General features: G+C 66.6%; 1 protein-coding gene across 3 annotated transcripts; it reads right to left on the minus strand.

Moving 5' to 3' along the window:
- Positions 1 to 487: 487 nt before the first annotated feature.
- CDK5RAP3 (CDK5 regulatory subunit associated protein 3) lies at positions 488 to 12,893 on the minus strand. Of its 3 annotated transcripts, XM_054000281.1 has the most exons (16): positions 12,662 to 12,892; positions 12,045 to 12,102; positions 10,373 to 10,504; positions 9,351 to 9,451; positions 8,839 to 8,887; positions 8,141 to 8,319; positions 6,306 to 6,442; positions 5,153 to 5,297; positions 4,961 to 5,041; positions 4,438 to 4,503; positions 4,281 to 4,355; positions 4,113 to 4,188; positions 3,031 to 3,119; positions 1,950 to 2,155; positions 824 to 995; positions 488 to 718 (listed from the first exon to the last, which is right to left on the minus strand). In XM_054000281.1, exons 1-16 carry the CDS (start codon positions 12,665 to 12,667, stop codon positions 653 to 655), a joined length of 1,638 nt encoding a protein of 545 aa, XP_053856256.1. In that variant the 5' UTR covers positions 12,668 to 12,892; the 3' UTR covers positions 488 to 652. The 3 variants fall into 3 exon arrangements, with proteins under 3 accessions (XP_053856256.1, XP_053856257.1, XP_053856258.1); XM_054000282.1 differs by lacking the exon at positions 4,281 to 4,355 and having other exon boundaries at positions 12,662 to 12,893; XM_054000283.1 differs by lacking the exon at positions 12,662 to 12,892 and having other exon boundaries at positions 10,449 to 10,504; positions 12,045 to 12,057.
- Positions 12,894 to 14,113: the final 1,220 nt, after the last annotated feature.

The raw sequence follows: 14,113 nt of genomic DNA on the forward strand, positions 1-14,113 counted from the left end.
GGCCGGGGGCTGCTGGGACCCCCCCGGGCACCCAAAGGAGGGGCGCTGGTGGCCCCGAGCCCGCCCAGAGCCGCGGGGCTGTCCCCAGGCCTGTCCCCGTGCTGGGCAGAGCCGCGAGTGCCTCGTGGAGGGCTAAGAGGGGGTCCCAGCCCGGCTCCAGCTCTCGCCCCACTCTCCTGTCCTTGTTCCTGTCCTTGTCCCTGTCCTTGTCCCTGTCTCTGTCCCTGTCCTTGTCCCTGTCCCCATCCCCATCCCAGTCCTTGTCCCCATCCCAGTCCCTGTCCTTGTCTCTGTCCCTGTCCTCGTCCCCTGTCCCCATCCCCATCTTCATCCCCGTCCTTGTCCCCCATCCCAGTCCCCATCCCTGTCCCCATCCCCGTGCTTGTCCCCTGTCCCCGTCCCTGTCCTTGTCCCCAGCCTTGTCCCCTGTCCCTGCCCCCCCTCGGTGACACGTGGCTCCTCTCCCCGCCTCACACCCAGCTCGATGTGACACCAAATCCGGGTTTATTCACCGACACCCCCAAACCCCGCAGCACCCCCGGGTGGGGCGGGACACCCTGGGGACCCCCCGTGTCCCTGGGGGGCACAGACTGGTGTCCTCGGGTGTCACACTCTGATGTCCCCAGGTGTCACAGGTTGATGTCCCCAGGTGTCACAGGTTGACGCCCATCAGGTTCACCGGGCGCCCCCCGTAGCGCTTGGAGATGTCGGCCTCGATCTGCAACGGCACCGGGAGGGGCTCAGGGGGGCCCGGGGGGCTCTTGGGGGGCCCGGGGGGCTCAGGGGGGCCCAGGGGGGCTCAGGGGGTGCCCCCATCCCTCACCAGCTCCTGCAGCTCCTTGGTCCTCTCCTGCAGCCGCTGCAGTTTGGGCTCCAGGGCCGCCTGCTCGGCCAGGGCCTGGCGGCGCCGCTGGCCCAGCGCGGCTCTCTTGGCCAGCAGCAGCTCGGCCTGCAGCAGCTGCTGCCGCAGCAGCGCGGCCACCCGCTCCACGTACCTGGGGACAGCGGGGACACGGGGTCACAGCGGCACGGGGGACAGCACCGGGGACACGGGGTCACAGCGGCACGGGGGACAGTGGGGACACGGGGTCACAGCGGCACGGGGGACAGCACCGGGGACAGAGGGGACACGGGGTCACAGCGGCACGGGGGACAGTGGGGACACGGGGTCACAGCGGCACGGGGGACAGCACCGGGGACAGCGGGGACAGCAGGGACAGCAGGGACAACAGCGGGGACAGTGGGGACAGCGGGGACACGGGGTCAGAGTGTGGGACAGGGGACAGCACCGGGGACAGCGGGGACAGCGGGGACAGCAGGGACAGCACCGGGGACAGCGGGGACAGCGGGGACAGCACCGGGGACAGCGGGGACACGGGGTCACAGCGCAGGACCGGGGACAGCGGGGACACACGGTGGGACAGGGGACAGCACAGGGGAGAGCCAGGACACACTGCAGGATGGGACAGCCCTGCATGGCCTGGGGACAGCAGGGACACCTGGGTCACGCTGCGTGGCCCCCCTGGTTGAGGGCTGGTTTGGGGCTGTTTTAGGGCTCTTTTGGGGCTGTTTTGGGGCTTCTTTAGGGCTATTTTAGGGGCAAGATGGGGTCTATTTTAGGGCTATTTCAGGGGCTGGTCTGGGGCTGGTTTAGGGCTATTTCAGGGGCTGGTTTAGGGTCTGTTTAGGGTCTGTTTAGGGCTGTTTTGGGGCTATTTTAGGACTGTTTCAGGGGCTGGTTTAGGGCTATTTTAGGGGCTGGTTTAGGGCTATTTCAAGGGCTGGTTTAGGGTCTGTTTTGGGGCTGGTTTAGGGTCTGTTTTGGGGCTATTTTAGGACTGTTTCAGGGGTTGGTTTAGGGCTATTTTAGGGGCTGTTTTGGGGCTGTTCTGGGTCTGTTTTGGGCTGTTTTGGGGCAGTTTGGCCCGGTCTGGGGCAGTCTCAGGCACCTGGGCGAGGCGAGGATCATGCAGAGGTGCTGCACGCTGCGGGAGCAGAGCTGGGCCAGCAGCTCCCGCGTGGTGGCCAGCTGGGCCTGCACCCGCTCGCGGCTCTGGCCCTGCAGCACGGCCGGGGCCAGCTGCAGCTGGCTCATGGCCACCACGTCGGCCTCGTCCTCCAGCTCCAGCAGCCGCTGCGCCAGGAACAGCTCCAGCTGTGGGGACAGGGCCACCGTCAGGGCCACCGCCAGGGCCACCACCAGGGCCATCTCTAGGGCCACTGTCAGGGCCACCATCAGGGCCACTGCCAGGGCCACTGCCAGGGCCACCGCCAGGGTCACCTCCAGGGCCACTGTCAGGGCCACCATCAGGGCCACTGCCAGGGCCACCGCCAGGGCCACCAGCAGGGTCACCTCCAGGGCCATTGTCAGGGCCATCTCTAGGGCCATTGCCAGGGCCTCCACCAGGGCCACTGTCAGGGCCACCTCTAGGTCACCGTGACGGTCACCTCCAGGGCCACCACCAGGGTCACCACTAAGGCCATCACCAGGGCCACCTCCAGGGCCATTGCCAGGGCCACCTCCAGGGCCATTGCCAGGGCCACCTCCAGGGCCACCACTAAGGTCATCGCCAGGGTCACCACCAGGGCCACTGTCAGGGCCACCTCTAGGTCACCGTCAGGGTCACCTCCAGGGCCACCACCAGGGCCACCTCTAGGGTCACTGCCAGGGCCACCATCAGGGCCACCAGCAGGGTCACTGCCAGGGCCACTGTCAGGGCCATCTCTAGGGCCATTGCCAGGGCCACCACCAGGGCCATTGCCAGGGCCACCGCCAGGGCCACTGTCAGGGCCACCGCCAGGGCCACCATCAGGGCTGCCATCAGGGTCACCTCCAGGGCCATCACCAGGGCCACCAGCAGGGCCACTGTCAGGGCCACCTCTAGGTCACCGCCAGGGCCACCTCCAGGGCCACCAGCAGGGCTGCCATCAGGGCCACCTCCAGGGCCACCACCAGGGCCACCACCAGGGCCACCGCCAGGGCCACCAGCAGGGCCACTGCCAGGGCCACCGGTGTCCCCCGGTGCCCACCTCCATCAGCTCGTCGATGAACTGGTTCCGTGTCTCGGGGTTCTCCAGCAGGGTCAGCGCGTCCGAGCCGCGCGCGACGTCCTCGGGGGCTGTGGTGGGGTGGGACCCCAAAGCCAGCTCAGCTGCACCCCGGGGAGCCCAAAATCCCTGCCCAGCACCCAAATCCCTGCCCAGCACCCAAAAACCCCTGCCCAGAACCCAAAAATCCCTGCCCAGAACCCAAAAATCCCTGCCCAGAACCCAAAATCCCTGCCCAGAACCCAAAATCCCTGCCCAGAACCCAAAATCCCTGCCCAGAACCCAAAACCCCTGCCCAGAACCCAAAATCCCTGCCCAGCACCCAAATCCCTGCCCAGCACCCAAACCCCTGCCCAGCACCCAAAAATCCCTGCCCAGCACCCAAAAATCCCTGCCCAGAACCCAAAATCCCTGCCCAGAACCCAAAATCCCTGCCCAGAACCCAAAAACCCCTGCCCAGAACCCAAAATCCATGCCCAGAACCCAAAACCCCTGCCCAGAACCCAAAAATCCCTGCTCAGAACCCAAAATCCCTGCCCAGAACCCAAAAACCCCTGCCCAGAACCCAAAATCCATGCCCAGAACCCAAAAACCCCTGCCCAGAACCCAAAATCCCTGCCCAGCACCCAAAAACCCCTGCCCAGAACCCAAAAATCCCTGCTCAGAACCCAAAATCCCTGCCCAGAACCCAAAAACCCCTGCCCAGAACCCAAAATCCCTGCCCAGCACCCAAAAACCCCTGCCCAGAACCCAAAAATCCCTGCTCAGAACCCAAAATCCCTGCTCAGAACCCAAATCCCTGCCCAGCCCCCAAATCCCACTCCCTGTCCCATCCCAAATTCTTCTGGGGTGTTCAGGGGCACTGGGGGATGAGGGAACAGGGATGGGACCCCCAAATCCAGCTCAGCTTCACCCCAGGGAACCCAAAAATCCCTGCCCAGCCCCCAAACCCTGCCCTGTGTCCCACCCCAAACCCCTCTGGGGTGTCCAGGGGCACTGGGAACGGGGAATTTGGGGGGATTTGGGGCCTTCCTGCGCCCCCGGGACCCCCCAGCCCTGCTCACCCTCAGTTCCAGCCTCCAGCACGGTGATCGTCCCCTCCTGTCCCCCCGCGTCACCCCAGTCGATGCCATCGTCACCCTGGGGAGCAAAGGGTGACAAAGGGGGACACCGGGTGACATCAGGGGGGTTTGGGGGACACAGGGACACCCAGCCCTGGGGGTGTCACCCACCTGGGGAATGGGCTCTGCTGAGATTGTCCCCTCCTGTCCCTTCTCTCCATCACCCCAATCGATGCCATCGTCCCCCTGGGGAGCAAAAGGTGACAAAGGGTGACACAGGGGGGGGTTTGGGGACACAGGGACACCCGGCCCTGGGGGTGTCACCCACCTGGGGACTGGGCTCTGCTGTGATTGTCCCCTTCTCTCCATCGCCCCAGTCGATGCCATCGTCCCCCTGAGGAGCAAAGGGTGACACGGGGGGGGGTTTGGGGACACAGGGACATCGCCCCAATCAGTGCCACCATCCCCCTGAGGAGCAAAGGGTGACACGGGGGGGGTTGGGGACACAGGGACATCACCCCAGCCAATGCCACCATCCCCCTGAGGAATGAAAGGTGACAAAGGGTGACACGGGGGGGTTTGGGGACACAGGGACATCGCCCCAATCCACGTCACCATCCCCCTGAGGAATGAAAGGTGACAAAGGGTGACACGGGGGGGGTTAGGGACACAGGGACATCGCCCCAATCAGTGCCACCATCCCCCTGAGGAATGAAAGGTGACAAAGGGTGACACGGGGGGGGTTAGGGACACAGGGACATCGCCCCAATCAGTGCCACCATCCCCCTGAGGAATGAAAGGTGACAAAGGGTGACACAGGGGGGGTTTGGGGACACAGGGACGTCACCCACCTGGGGGCTGGGCTCCACCGTGATGTCCCAGTCGATGTCCCCGCCCTGGGGCGGCTCCGCGGGGAAATCCCCCCAGTCAATCTGCGGCAAGAACCCCAAACCCCGCTGAGGCACGGCCCGACCCCGAGCCCGCCCGGCAGAGCCATGCGGGGGGGTCCCCTCTGTCCCCCGTGTCCCCCGGGCGGCACCCACCGTGTCCTCCCGGGGCGGCTCCGGTGCCCGCGGCGGCTCGGGCCGCTCCAGGCGCCGCGGCTCCCGCCCGGTGCGCCACCGGAACACCGAGGAGTTCCCGTTGGCCGCCACGTGCCGCAGCAGCGGCAGCGCCTCGGCCCCGGGGCTGCGGGACACGGGACAGCGGCGGGGACACGGGGACATAGAGTCAGCATTGGGGACACGGGACAGTGACGGGGACACGGGGACACAGCGTCAGCAGCGGGGACACGGGACAGCGGCGGGGACACGGGGACATAGAGTCAGCATTGGGGGACACGGGACAGTGACGGGGACACGGGACAGCACCGGGGACACGGGGACATGGAGTCAGCAGCGGGGACACGGGACAGCGGCGGGGACACGGGGACACGGCGTCAGCAGCGGGGACACAGGACAGCGGCGGGGACACGGGACAGCACCGGGGACATGGCGTCAGCAGCGGAGACACAGCGTCAGCACCGGGGACACAGGACAGCGGCAGGGACACGGGGACATGGGACAGCAGCGGGGACACGGGACAGCGGCGGGGACATGGGGACAGCACCGGGGGCACAGGACAGCGGCAGGGACACGGGGACATGGGACAGCAGCGGGGACACGGGACAGCGACGGGGACATGGAGGGGGACACAGGGACAGCGGCGGGGACACGGGACAGCAGCGCGGACATGGGGACAGCGGCAGGGACACGGGGACACGGCGTCAGCAGCGGGGACACGGGGACAGTGGCGGGGACAGCGGCCGGGACATGGATGGGGACAGCAGAGGGGACATGGGGACAGCAGCCGGGACATGGGGACAGCAGCAGGGATGGGGACACGGGACAGCGTCGGGGACATGGATGGGGACAGCAGGGGGGATGGGGACACCTCAGCATCCGCAGTGCCAGGGGCTGGGAGGGACCAGGAGCTGTTCTGGGGCAGTTTTGGGGGAGCTGGGGGATGTTTGGGGGCTGTTTTGGGGGGCAGGGTCTGTTTGGGGGGTGCCAGGGCTGTTTTGGGGCTGATTTTGGGGTGCCAGGGCTGTTGTGGGGGACATGGTTCATTTTGGGGCTATTTTGGGGGACATGGTTCATTTTGGGGCTGTTTTGGGGCTGTTTGAGGGCAGTTTTGGGGTGCCAGGGCTGTCCCCACCTGTCACACACGAAGGCCACGCAGGCCTGGTACAGCTCGATGGCGTCCCCGAGGGCGCTGGCGCCGTCCCCGACGCGGGACAGCAGCGATGGCAGCGCCTGCGCCTGAGCCAGCAGCTCCTGGCGCACGTCCTCACCCTGGGGACACCGAGGGGACACTTGGGGACACCTGGGGACGCCCTGGGGACATCGTGGGGACACTTGGGGACACCCTGGGGACATGGGAGACCACTTGGGGACACTGCAGAGACACTGTGGGGACAGTTGGGGACACCGAGGGGATACTTGGGGACATGCTGGGGACACTGTGGGGACATTTGGGGAGACTTGGGGACACCCTGGGGACACCACAGGGACACTTGGGGATGCCCTGGGGACATCGTGGGGACATTTGGGGACACCCTGGGGACATGGGAGACCACTTGGGGGCACTGCAGGGACACTGTGGGGACAGTTGGGGACACCGAGGGGACATTTGGGGACACCCTGGGGATGCCCTGGGGACACCACAGGGACACTTGAGGACACCGTGGGGACACTGTGGGGACACTGTGGGGACAGTTGGGGACACCGTGGGGACACCCTGGGGACAGCGTGGGCACACCCTGGGGACACCGCGGGCACACCCTGGGGACAGTGTGGGGACACCCTGGGGACAGTGTGGGGACACCCTGGGGACACCGCGGGCACACCCTGGGGACAGTGTGGGGACACCCTGGGGACACCTCGGGCACACCCTGGGGACAGTGCGGGCACACCCTGGGGACACCGTGGGCACACCCTGGGGACAGTGTGGGCACACCCCTGAGGACACCATGGGCACACCCTGGGGACACCCTGGGCACACCCTGGGGACACTGCGGGCACACCCTGGGGACACCGTGGGCACACCCTGGGGACAGTGTGGGCACACCCTGGGGACAGTGTGGGGACACCCTGGGGACACCCTGGGGACACCTCGGGCACACCCTGGGGACAGTGCGGGCACACCCTGGGGACAGTGTGGGCACACCCTGAGGACACCTCGGGCACACCCTGGGGACAGTGCGGGCACACCCTGGGGACACCGTGGGCACACCCTGGGGACAGTGCGGGCACACCCTGGGGCCACCTCGGGCACACCCTGGGGACAGTGTGGGCACACCCTGGGGACACCGCGGGCACACCCTGGGGACACCCTGGGGACACCCTGGGGACACCTCGGGCACACCCTGGGGACACCGCGGGCACACCCTGGGGACACCGTGGGCACACCCTGGGGACACCGCGGGCACACCCTGGGGACAGTGCGGGCACACCCTGGGGACACCGTGGGCACACCCTGAGGACACCGTGGGCACACCCTGGGGACACCGTGGGCACACCCTGGGGACAGCGTGGGGACACCCTGGGGACACCGTGGGCACACCCTGGGGACAGTGCGGGCACACCCTGGGGACACCGTGGGCACACCCTGGGGACACCGTGGGCCCACCCTGGGGACACCGTGGGCACACCCTGGGGACAGTGCGGGCACACCCTGGGGACACCGTGGGCACACCCTGGGGACACCGTGGGCACACCCTGGGGACAGTGCGGGCACACCCTGGGGACAGTGTGGGGACACCCTGGGGACAGTGCGGGCACACCCCGGGGACACCGTGGGCACACCCTGGGGACACCGTGGGCACACCCTGGGGACAGTGCGGGCACACCCTGGGGACACCGTGGGCACACCCCGGGGACACCGTGGGCACACCCGTTTTCGGGTCTGTCCGGGGCTACTTTGGGGCCCGTTCGGGGCTGTTCCTGCCCAGCCCGGGGCGATCCCGGCCCGGCCCGGCCGCGGGCACTCACGGCGATGCCGTACTGGCGGCACGAGCCCAGGAAGCGCTCGCGGAGCTCGCCCGCCCGCAGCTGGCACTCGTCCTCGCGCCGCGCCAGCTCCTGCTGCGCCTGCTGCCACCGGCCCCGCTGCCGCCGCAGCGCCGGCAGCTCGTAGGCCACGCTGCGCCCCAGCAGGCTCGAGAGCTCGGCTGCGGGGCACGGCCGGGTCACCCCACGGGGCTCGGGGCGTCCCCGGCGTCCCGGGGGGGCTCGTCCCGCTGGGATCCGGCGTTCCCAGAAACCCTGTGCCCTAAATGCCATCCCGGTCTGGGGGCTGGATTCCCCTTTAAATCCCATCCCGGTCTGGGGGCTGGATTCCACCCACCCAGGGGGTTCTTTGGGACACCTCGGGGAATTGCCATTCCCATTCCCATTCTTCCCATTATCCCATTCCCATTATTCCCATTTTTCCAATTATTTCCAATACTCCCATTCCCACTCCCATTATTCCCAATCCCATTATTCCCATTCCCATTATCCCATTATTCCCATTCCCATTATTCCCATTCCCATTATTCCCATTATCCCCACTATTCCCATGACCCCCGTTATTCCCATTTTTCCCGTTATTCCCATTTTTCCCATTCCCATTATTCCTGTTATTCCCGTTATTCCCATGATTCCCATTTTTCCCACTTTTCCTGCTGTTCCCACTTTTCCCCCCTCACCCAGGTAGGCGTTGTCCTTCTCGTAGAGGGACACGATCTCCTGCCAGTCCTGGGGACGGACACCAGGGTCAGCAGCAGCAGCAGGAGGAGGAGGAGGATGGGGAGGAAGAGGAGGAAGATGGGGAGGAAGAGGAGGAAGAGGGGGATGAGGAGGAAGAGGAGGAAGGAAAGGAGGAGGCAGAAGAGGAGGAAGAGGGGGATGAGAAGAATGAGGAAGATGACGAGGACGAGGAGGAACAGGAGTAAGACGAGGAGGAGGAAGAAGAGGAGGAAGAGGAGAAGGAGGAAGAGGAAAAAGAGGATGGAGGCAGAAGAGGAGGAAGAAGAGGAATAGGAGGAAGAGGATGAGGAGGAACAGGAGGACGAGGAGAATGAAGAGAAAGACGAGGATGAGGAGAAAGAGGAAGAAAAGGACGGAGGTGGAAGAGGACGAGCAGGATGAGGAGGAGGAGGAAGAGGAAGAGGAGGAGAAGAAGGATGGAGGATGAGGAGGAAGAGGAGGGCGCTCCCACCTTCATCCTCTGGGACGAGTAGCGCCCAAAGAGGTTCTTGGTGGAGGCCTCGGTGCCCTTGAGGATCTCCACGATGCGCAGGCAGTGGAAGTAGTGCAGGTCTGGGGGAGCAGCGGGGTCAGGGGGCCTGGGGGGCCCCTGGGGGAATTTGGGGGATCCCTGGGGGGCTTTGGGGGAATCCCTGGGGGGCTTTGGGGGATCCCTGGGGGGCTTTGGGGGACACTTGAGGGGCTTTGGGGGATCCCTGGGGGGCTTTGGGGGATCCCTGGGGGGCTTTGGGGGATCCCTGGGGGGTTTTGGGGGTCCCCAGGGAGATTCAGGGGGTCCTCAGGAGGTTCTAGGGCATCTCCAGGAGTTTTGGGGGATCCCTCGGAGGTTTTAGGGGTTCCCCAGGAGGTTTTGGGGGGTTCTTGAGCTGCCACCACCACCCCAAATCCCAGCTCTCGGTGGGGGGGAACCATCCCCAAATCTCCAAATCCCAATCCCCAAATGCCAAACACCAAACCCCAAACCACAATCCCGGACCCCAAACCCCAAACCCCAAATATGAAATCCCCAATTCCCAGTGGCCAGTTCCCAAACCCCAAATATCCCAGACCCCACACACCAAACCCCAAATATCCCAAACCCCACACCCCAAACATCCCAAACCCCAGACCCCGCACCCCAAATATCCCAAACCCCAGACCCCAAATATCCCAAACCACAATCCCCAAACCCCAAATATCCCCATCCCCAGACCCCACACCCCAAACCCCAAATATCCCAGACCCCAAATATCCCAGACCCCAAACATCCCAAACCCCACACCCCACACCCCAAATATCCCAGACCCTAGACCCCAAACCCCAAATATCCCAGACACCACACCCCACACCCCAAACCCCAAATATCCCAGACCCCACACCCCAAACCCCACACCCCAGACCCCAAATATCCCAAACCCCAGACCCCAGACCCAAAATATCCCAAACCCCAAACCCCAAACCCCAGACCCCGTTCCCGCTGCCGCCCGCACTGACAGGAGCCCTGGAGCAGCGCTCGGATCTCGGGGTGCTCGGGCATGTCCTGCAGCGCCGCCCGGATCCGCTCCCGCACCTGCGCCACCTGCGCGGGCCAGCGCCGCCCGCAGTGCCGCCGGTCCAGCAGCCAGTCTGCGCGGGACAGCGCCGTGTCACCGAGGGGACAGCGCCGTGTCACCGTGGGGACAGCGATGTGTCACCGAGGGGATGGGGACAGCGCCGTGTCACCGAGGGGACAGCGCCGTGTCACCCCCGGGATGGGGACAGCGATGTGTCACCGAGGGGGACAGCGCCGTGTCACCGCGGGGACAGCGATGTGTCACCGAGGGGACAGCGCCGTGTCACCATGGGGACAGCGCCGTGTCACCGTGGGGACAGCGCCGTGTCACCGTGGGGACAGCGATGTGTCACCAAGGGGACAGCGATGTGTCACCAAGGGGATGGGGACAGCGCCGTGTCACCACGGGGACAGCGATGTGTCACCGAGGGGACAGCGATGTGTCACCACGGGGACAGCGATGTGTCACCGAGGGGATGGGGGCAGCGCCGTGTCACCGCGGGGACAGCGCCGTGTCACCCCCAGGATGGGGACAGCGCCGTGTCACCGCGGGGACAGCGCCGTGTCACCGTGGGGATGGGGACAGCGATGTGTCACCGTGGGGACAGCACCGTGTCACCGAGGGGACAGCGATGTGTCACCACGGGGACAGCACCGTGTCACCGAGGGGACAGCGATGTGTCACCGAGGGGATGGGGACAGCGCCGTGTCACCGAGGGGACAGCGCCGTGTCACCGTGGGGATAGCACCGTGTCACCGCAGGGACAGCGCCGTGTCACCAAGGGGACAGCGCCGTGTCACCATGGGGATGGGGACAGCGCCGTGTCACCACGGGGACAGCGATGTGTCACTATGGGGACAGCGATGTGTCACCGAGGGGATGGGGACAGCACCGTGTCACCACGGGGACAGCGCCGTGTCACCGAGGGGACAGCGCCATGTCACCATGGGGATGGGGACAGCACTGTGTCACCCCCGGGATGGGGACAGCGCCGTGTCACCATGGAGACAGCCAGGTTTGGGGACAGCACGGGGTATGGGGACAGCGCCATCACCGTGGGGACAGTCCCGGGATTGGGGACACCCCGGGCTCTGGGGACAGCCCGGGGTTATGGGGACACCCCTGGGTTATGGGGACACTCCCGGGTACGGGGCCAGCGCCGTCACGGCGGGGACAGCCCGGGTTTGGGGACAGCCCGGGTTTGGGGACACTCCTGGGTTTGGGGACAGCCCGGGTTTGGGGACAGCCCGGGTTTGGGGACACCCTGGGTTTGGGGACACCCTGGGTTTGGGGACAGCCCGGGTTTGGGGACAGCCCGGGTTTGGGGACAGCCCGGGTTTGGGGACACCCCCCAGCTCTGGGGACACGGGGACAAACAGCGGGAGGAATTCCCGAGTGTTCTCCCAACCCCTGGGATGGATCCCAGCTCTGCCCCAGGTCAGGAGGGAAAACGCGGGAACTGGGCTGGGAAATCGGGATAAATTCCCGGTTCCTGCCCGGATCTGGAGGAAAAGGGGGATTGGGTTGGAAAACCGGGATAAATTCCCGGTTCCTGCCCAGTCTGGAGGGAAAGCGGAGCCGGCAGCGGCCGGAGTCGGGATTTGTCCCCGTACCCAGCAGCTTGCTGGTCTGGATGTCGATGGGAACGTTCCGGTAGTCCTGGGGAGCGGCCTGCGGGGGACAGGGCAGCAGCGGGGCTGCGGGAACCGGGGCGGGGCGGGGGTCGGGACCCTCCGCTCCTGCGCCAGGCCCGGGCCGTCCCCGCTGCCCTGGGCCTGGACCCGCTCCCGGCCCCGATCCCGCTCCCGATCCCGGTTCCGGTCCCGATCCCGGTTCCTTCCCCGCTCCCGACCCCTTCTCCGATCCCGCTCCCGCTCCCGGACCCTTCCCCGCTCCCGGTTCCGATCCTTCCCCCGCTCCCGGTCCCTTCCCCGGTTCCTTCCCGCTCCCGGTCCCGCTCCTTTCCCCGCTCCCGGTCCAGCTCCCGGTTCCGATCTCTTCCCCGCTCCCGGTCCCTTCCCCGCTCCCTTCCCCTCTCCCAGTCCCGGTCCCTTCCCCTCTCCCGGTCCCTCTCCCGCTCCCAGTCCCGCTCCTTTCCCCGGTCCCTCTCCCGGTCCCTCTCCCGCTCCCAGTCCCGCTCCTTTCCCCGGTCCCTCTCCCGGTCCCTCTCCCGCTCCCAGTCCCGCTCCTTTCCCCGGTCCCTCTCCCGGTCCCGCTCCCGGTCCCGCACCTGCATCTTTCCCGTCTCCGCCCCTCCACTTCCGCCCTCCCCGCCCCAGCCAATCGCCTGCCTCAGCGCCCGCGGCTCGACCAATCAAAACGCGCTCCGCCCAAAGGTCCCGCTTCCGCCAATCAGAAGGCGGCAGCTCGGAAGCAGCGCTACGTCCCTGTGCTTCGATTGGCTGGAAGGGAAAGGGGCGGGGACGGCTCGGACCAATCGGAGAGGGCGGTGGGAGTTTGGGGGTCCCGGTCCCGGTCCCGGTTCCAAACCGGGCACTGATCCCGATCCCGGTCCTGATCCTGATCCCGGTGCAAATCCCGATCCTGATACCGATCCCAGTCCCGGTTCCAAACCGGGCACCGATCCCGGTCCCGATCCCGGTCCCGGTCCCGGTCCCAATCCCGGTGCAAATCCCGATTCTGATACCGATCGCGATCCCGGTCCCGGTTCCAAACCTGGCATCAGTCCCAGTCCCGATCCCGATCCCGGCCATAATCCCAGTCCCAATCCCAAACTGGTCCCAGTCCCAATTCCGGCCTTAATCCCAGTCCCGGTTCCAAACCTGGCACCAATCCCGGTCCCGGTCCCAAGGTTCCCCAGCACCGAGCTGGGGCACCCAGCCCCGGGATGCCCCCCAGCCGTCCCGCGGGGATCCCCAGGAGGCTCCCGAGCAGATCCCAAACCCTGCGGGATCCCCGGGAGGCTCCCGAGCAGATCCCAAACCCTGCGGGATCCCCGGGAGGCTCCCGAGCAGATCCCAATCCCTGCGGGATCCCCGGGAGGCTCCCGAGCAGATCCCAATCCCTGCGGGATCCCCGGGAGGCTCCCGAGCAGATCCCAAACCCTGCGGGATCCCCGGGAGGCTCCCGAGCAGATCCCAATCCCTGCGGGATCCCCGGGAGGCTCCCGAGCAGATCCCAAACCCTGCGGGATCCCCGGGAGGCTCCCGAGCAGATCCCAATCCCTGCGGGATCCCCGGGAGGCTCCCGAGCAGATCCCAGATCCCTCCAGGCCCAACAATCCCCTCCAGAGCCGGGATCCCTGGGGAGCCGCTGGGATCATCCCCCCGGATCCGCTCGGGGCAGCGGCTCCGGCCCCCGGGGGGTCCCGCGGTGTCCCCGTGTCCCGGCGGGGCTGGGGGTGACCAAGTGGGGACACGGTGGGGACACGGTGACGGTGTCACAGCGGGGACAGCGCGAGCTGCGGTTCCCCCGCTCCCGGTGCCCGACCCTCGTGCCACCTCGGCCTCTGCTCGTGCCACCTTGGCCTCTGCTCGTGCCACCTCAGGATCTGCTCGTGCCACCTCGGCCTCTGTTCGTGCCACCTCAGGATCTGCTCGTGCCACCTCGTGATCTGCTCGTGCCACCTCGTGATCTGCTCGTGCCACCTCCGGATCTGCTCGTGCCACCTCGTGATCTGCTCGTGCCACCAAGCCGCTGCCACCGGGCCTCGAGGCCACCG

This window comes from Vidua macroura, chromosome 27 (genome assembly GCF_024509145.1).
Source record: "Vidua macroura isolate BioBank_ID:100142 chromosome 27, ASM2450914v1, whole genome shotgun sequence".
NCBI lineage: Eukaryota > Metazoa > Chordata > Aves > Passeriformes > Viduidae > Vidua > Vidua macroura.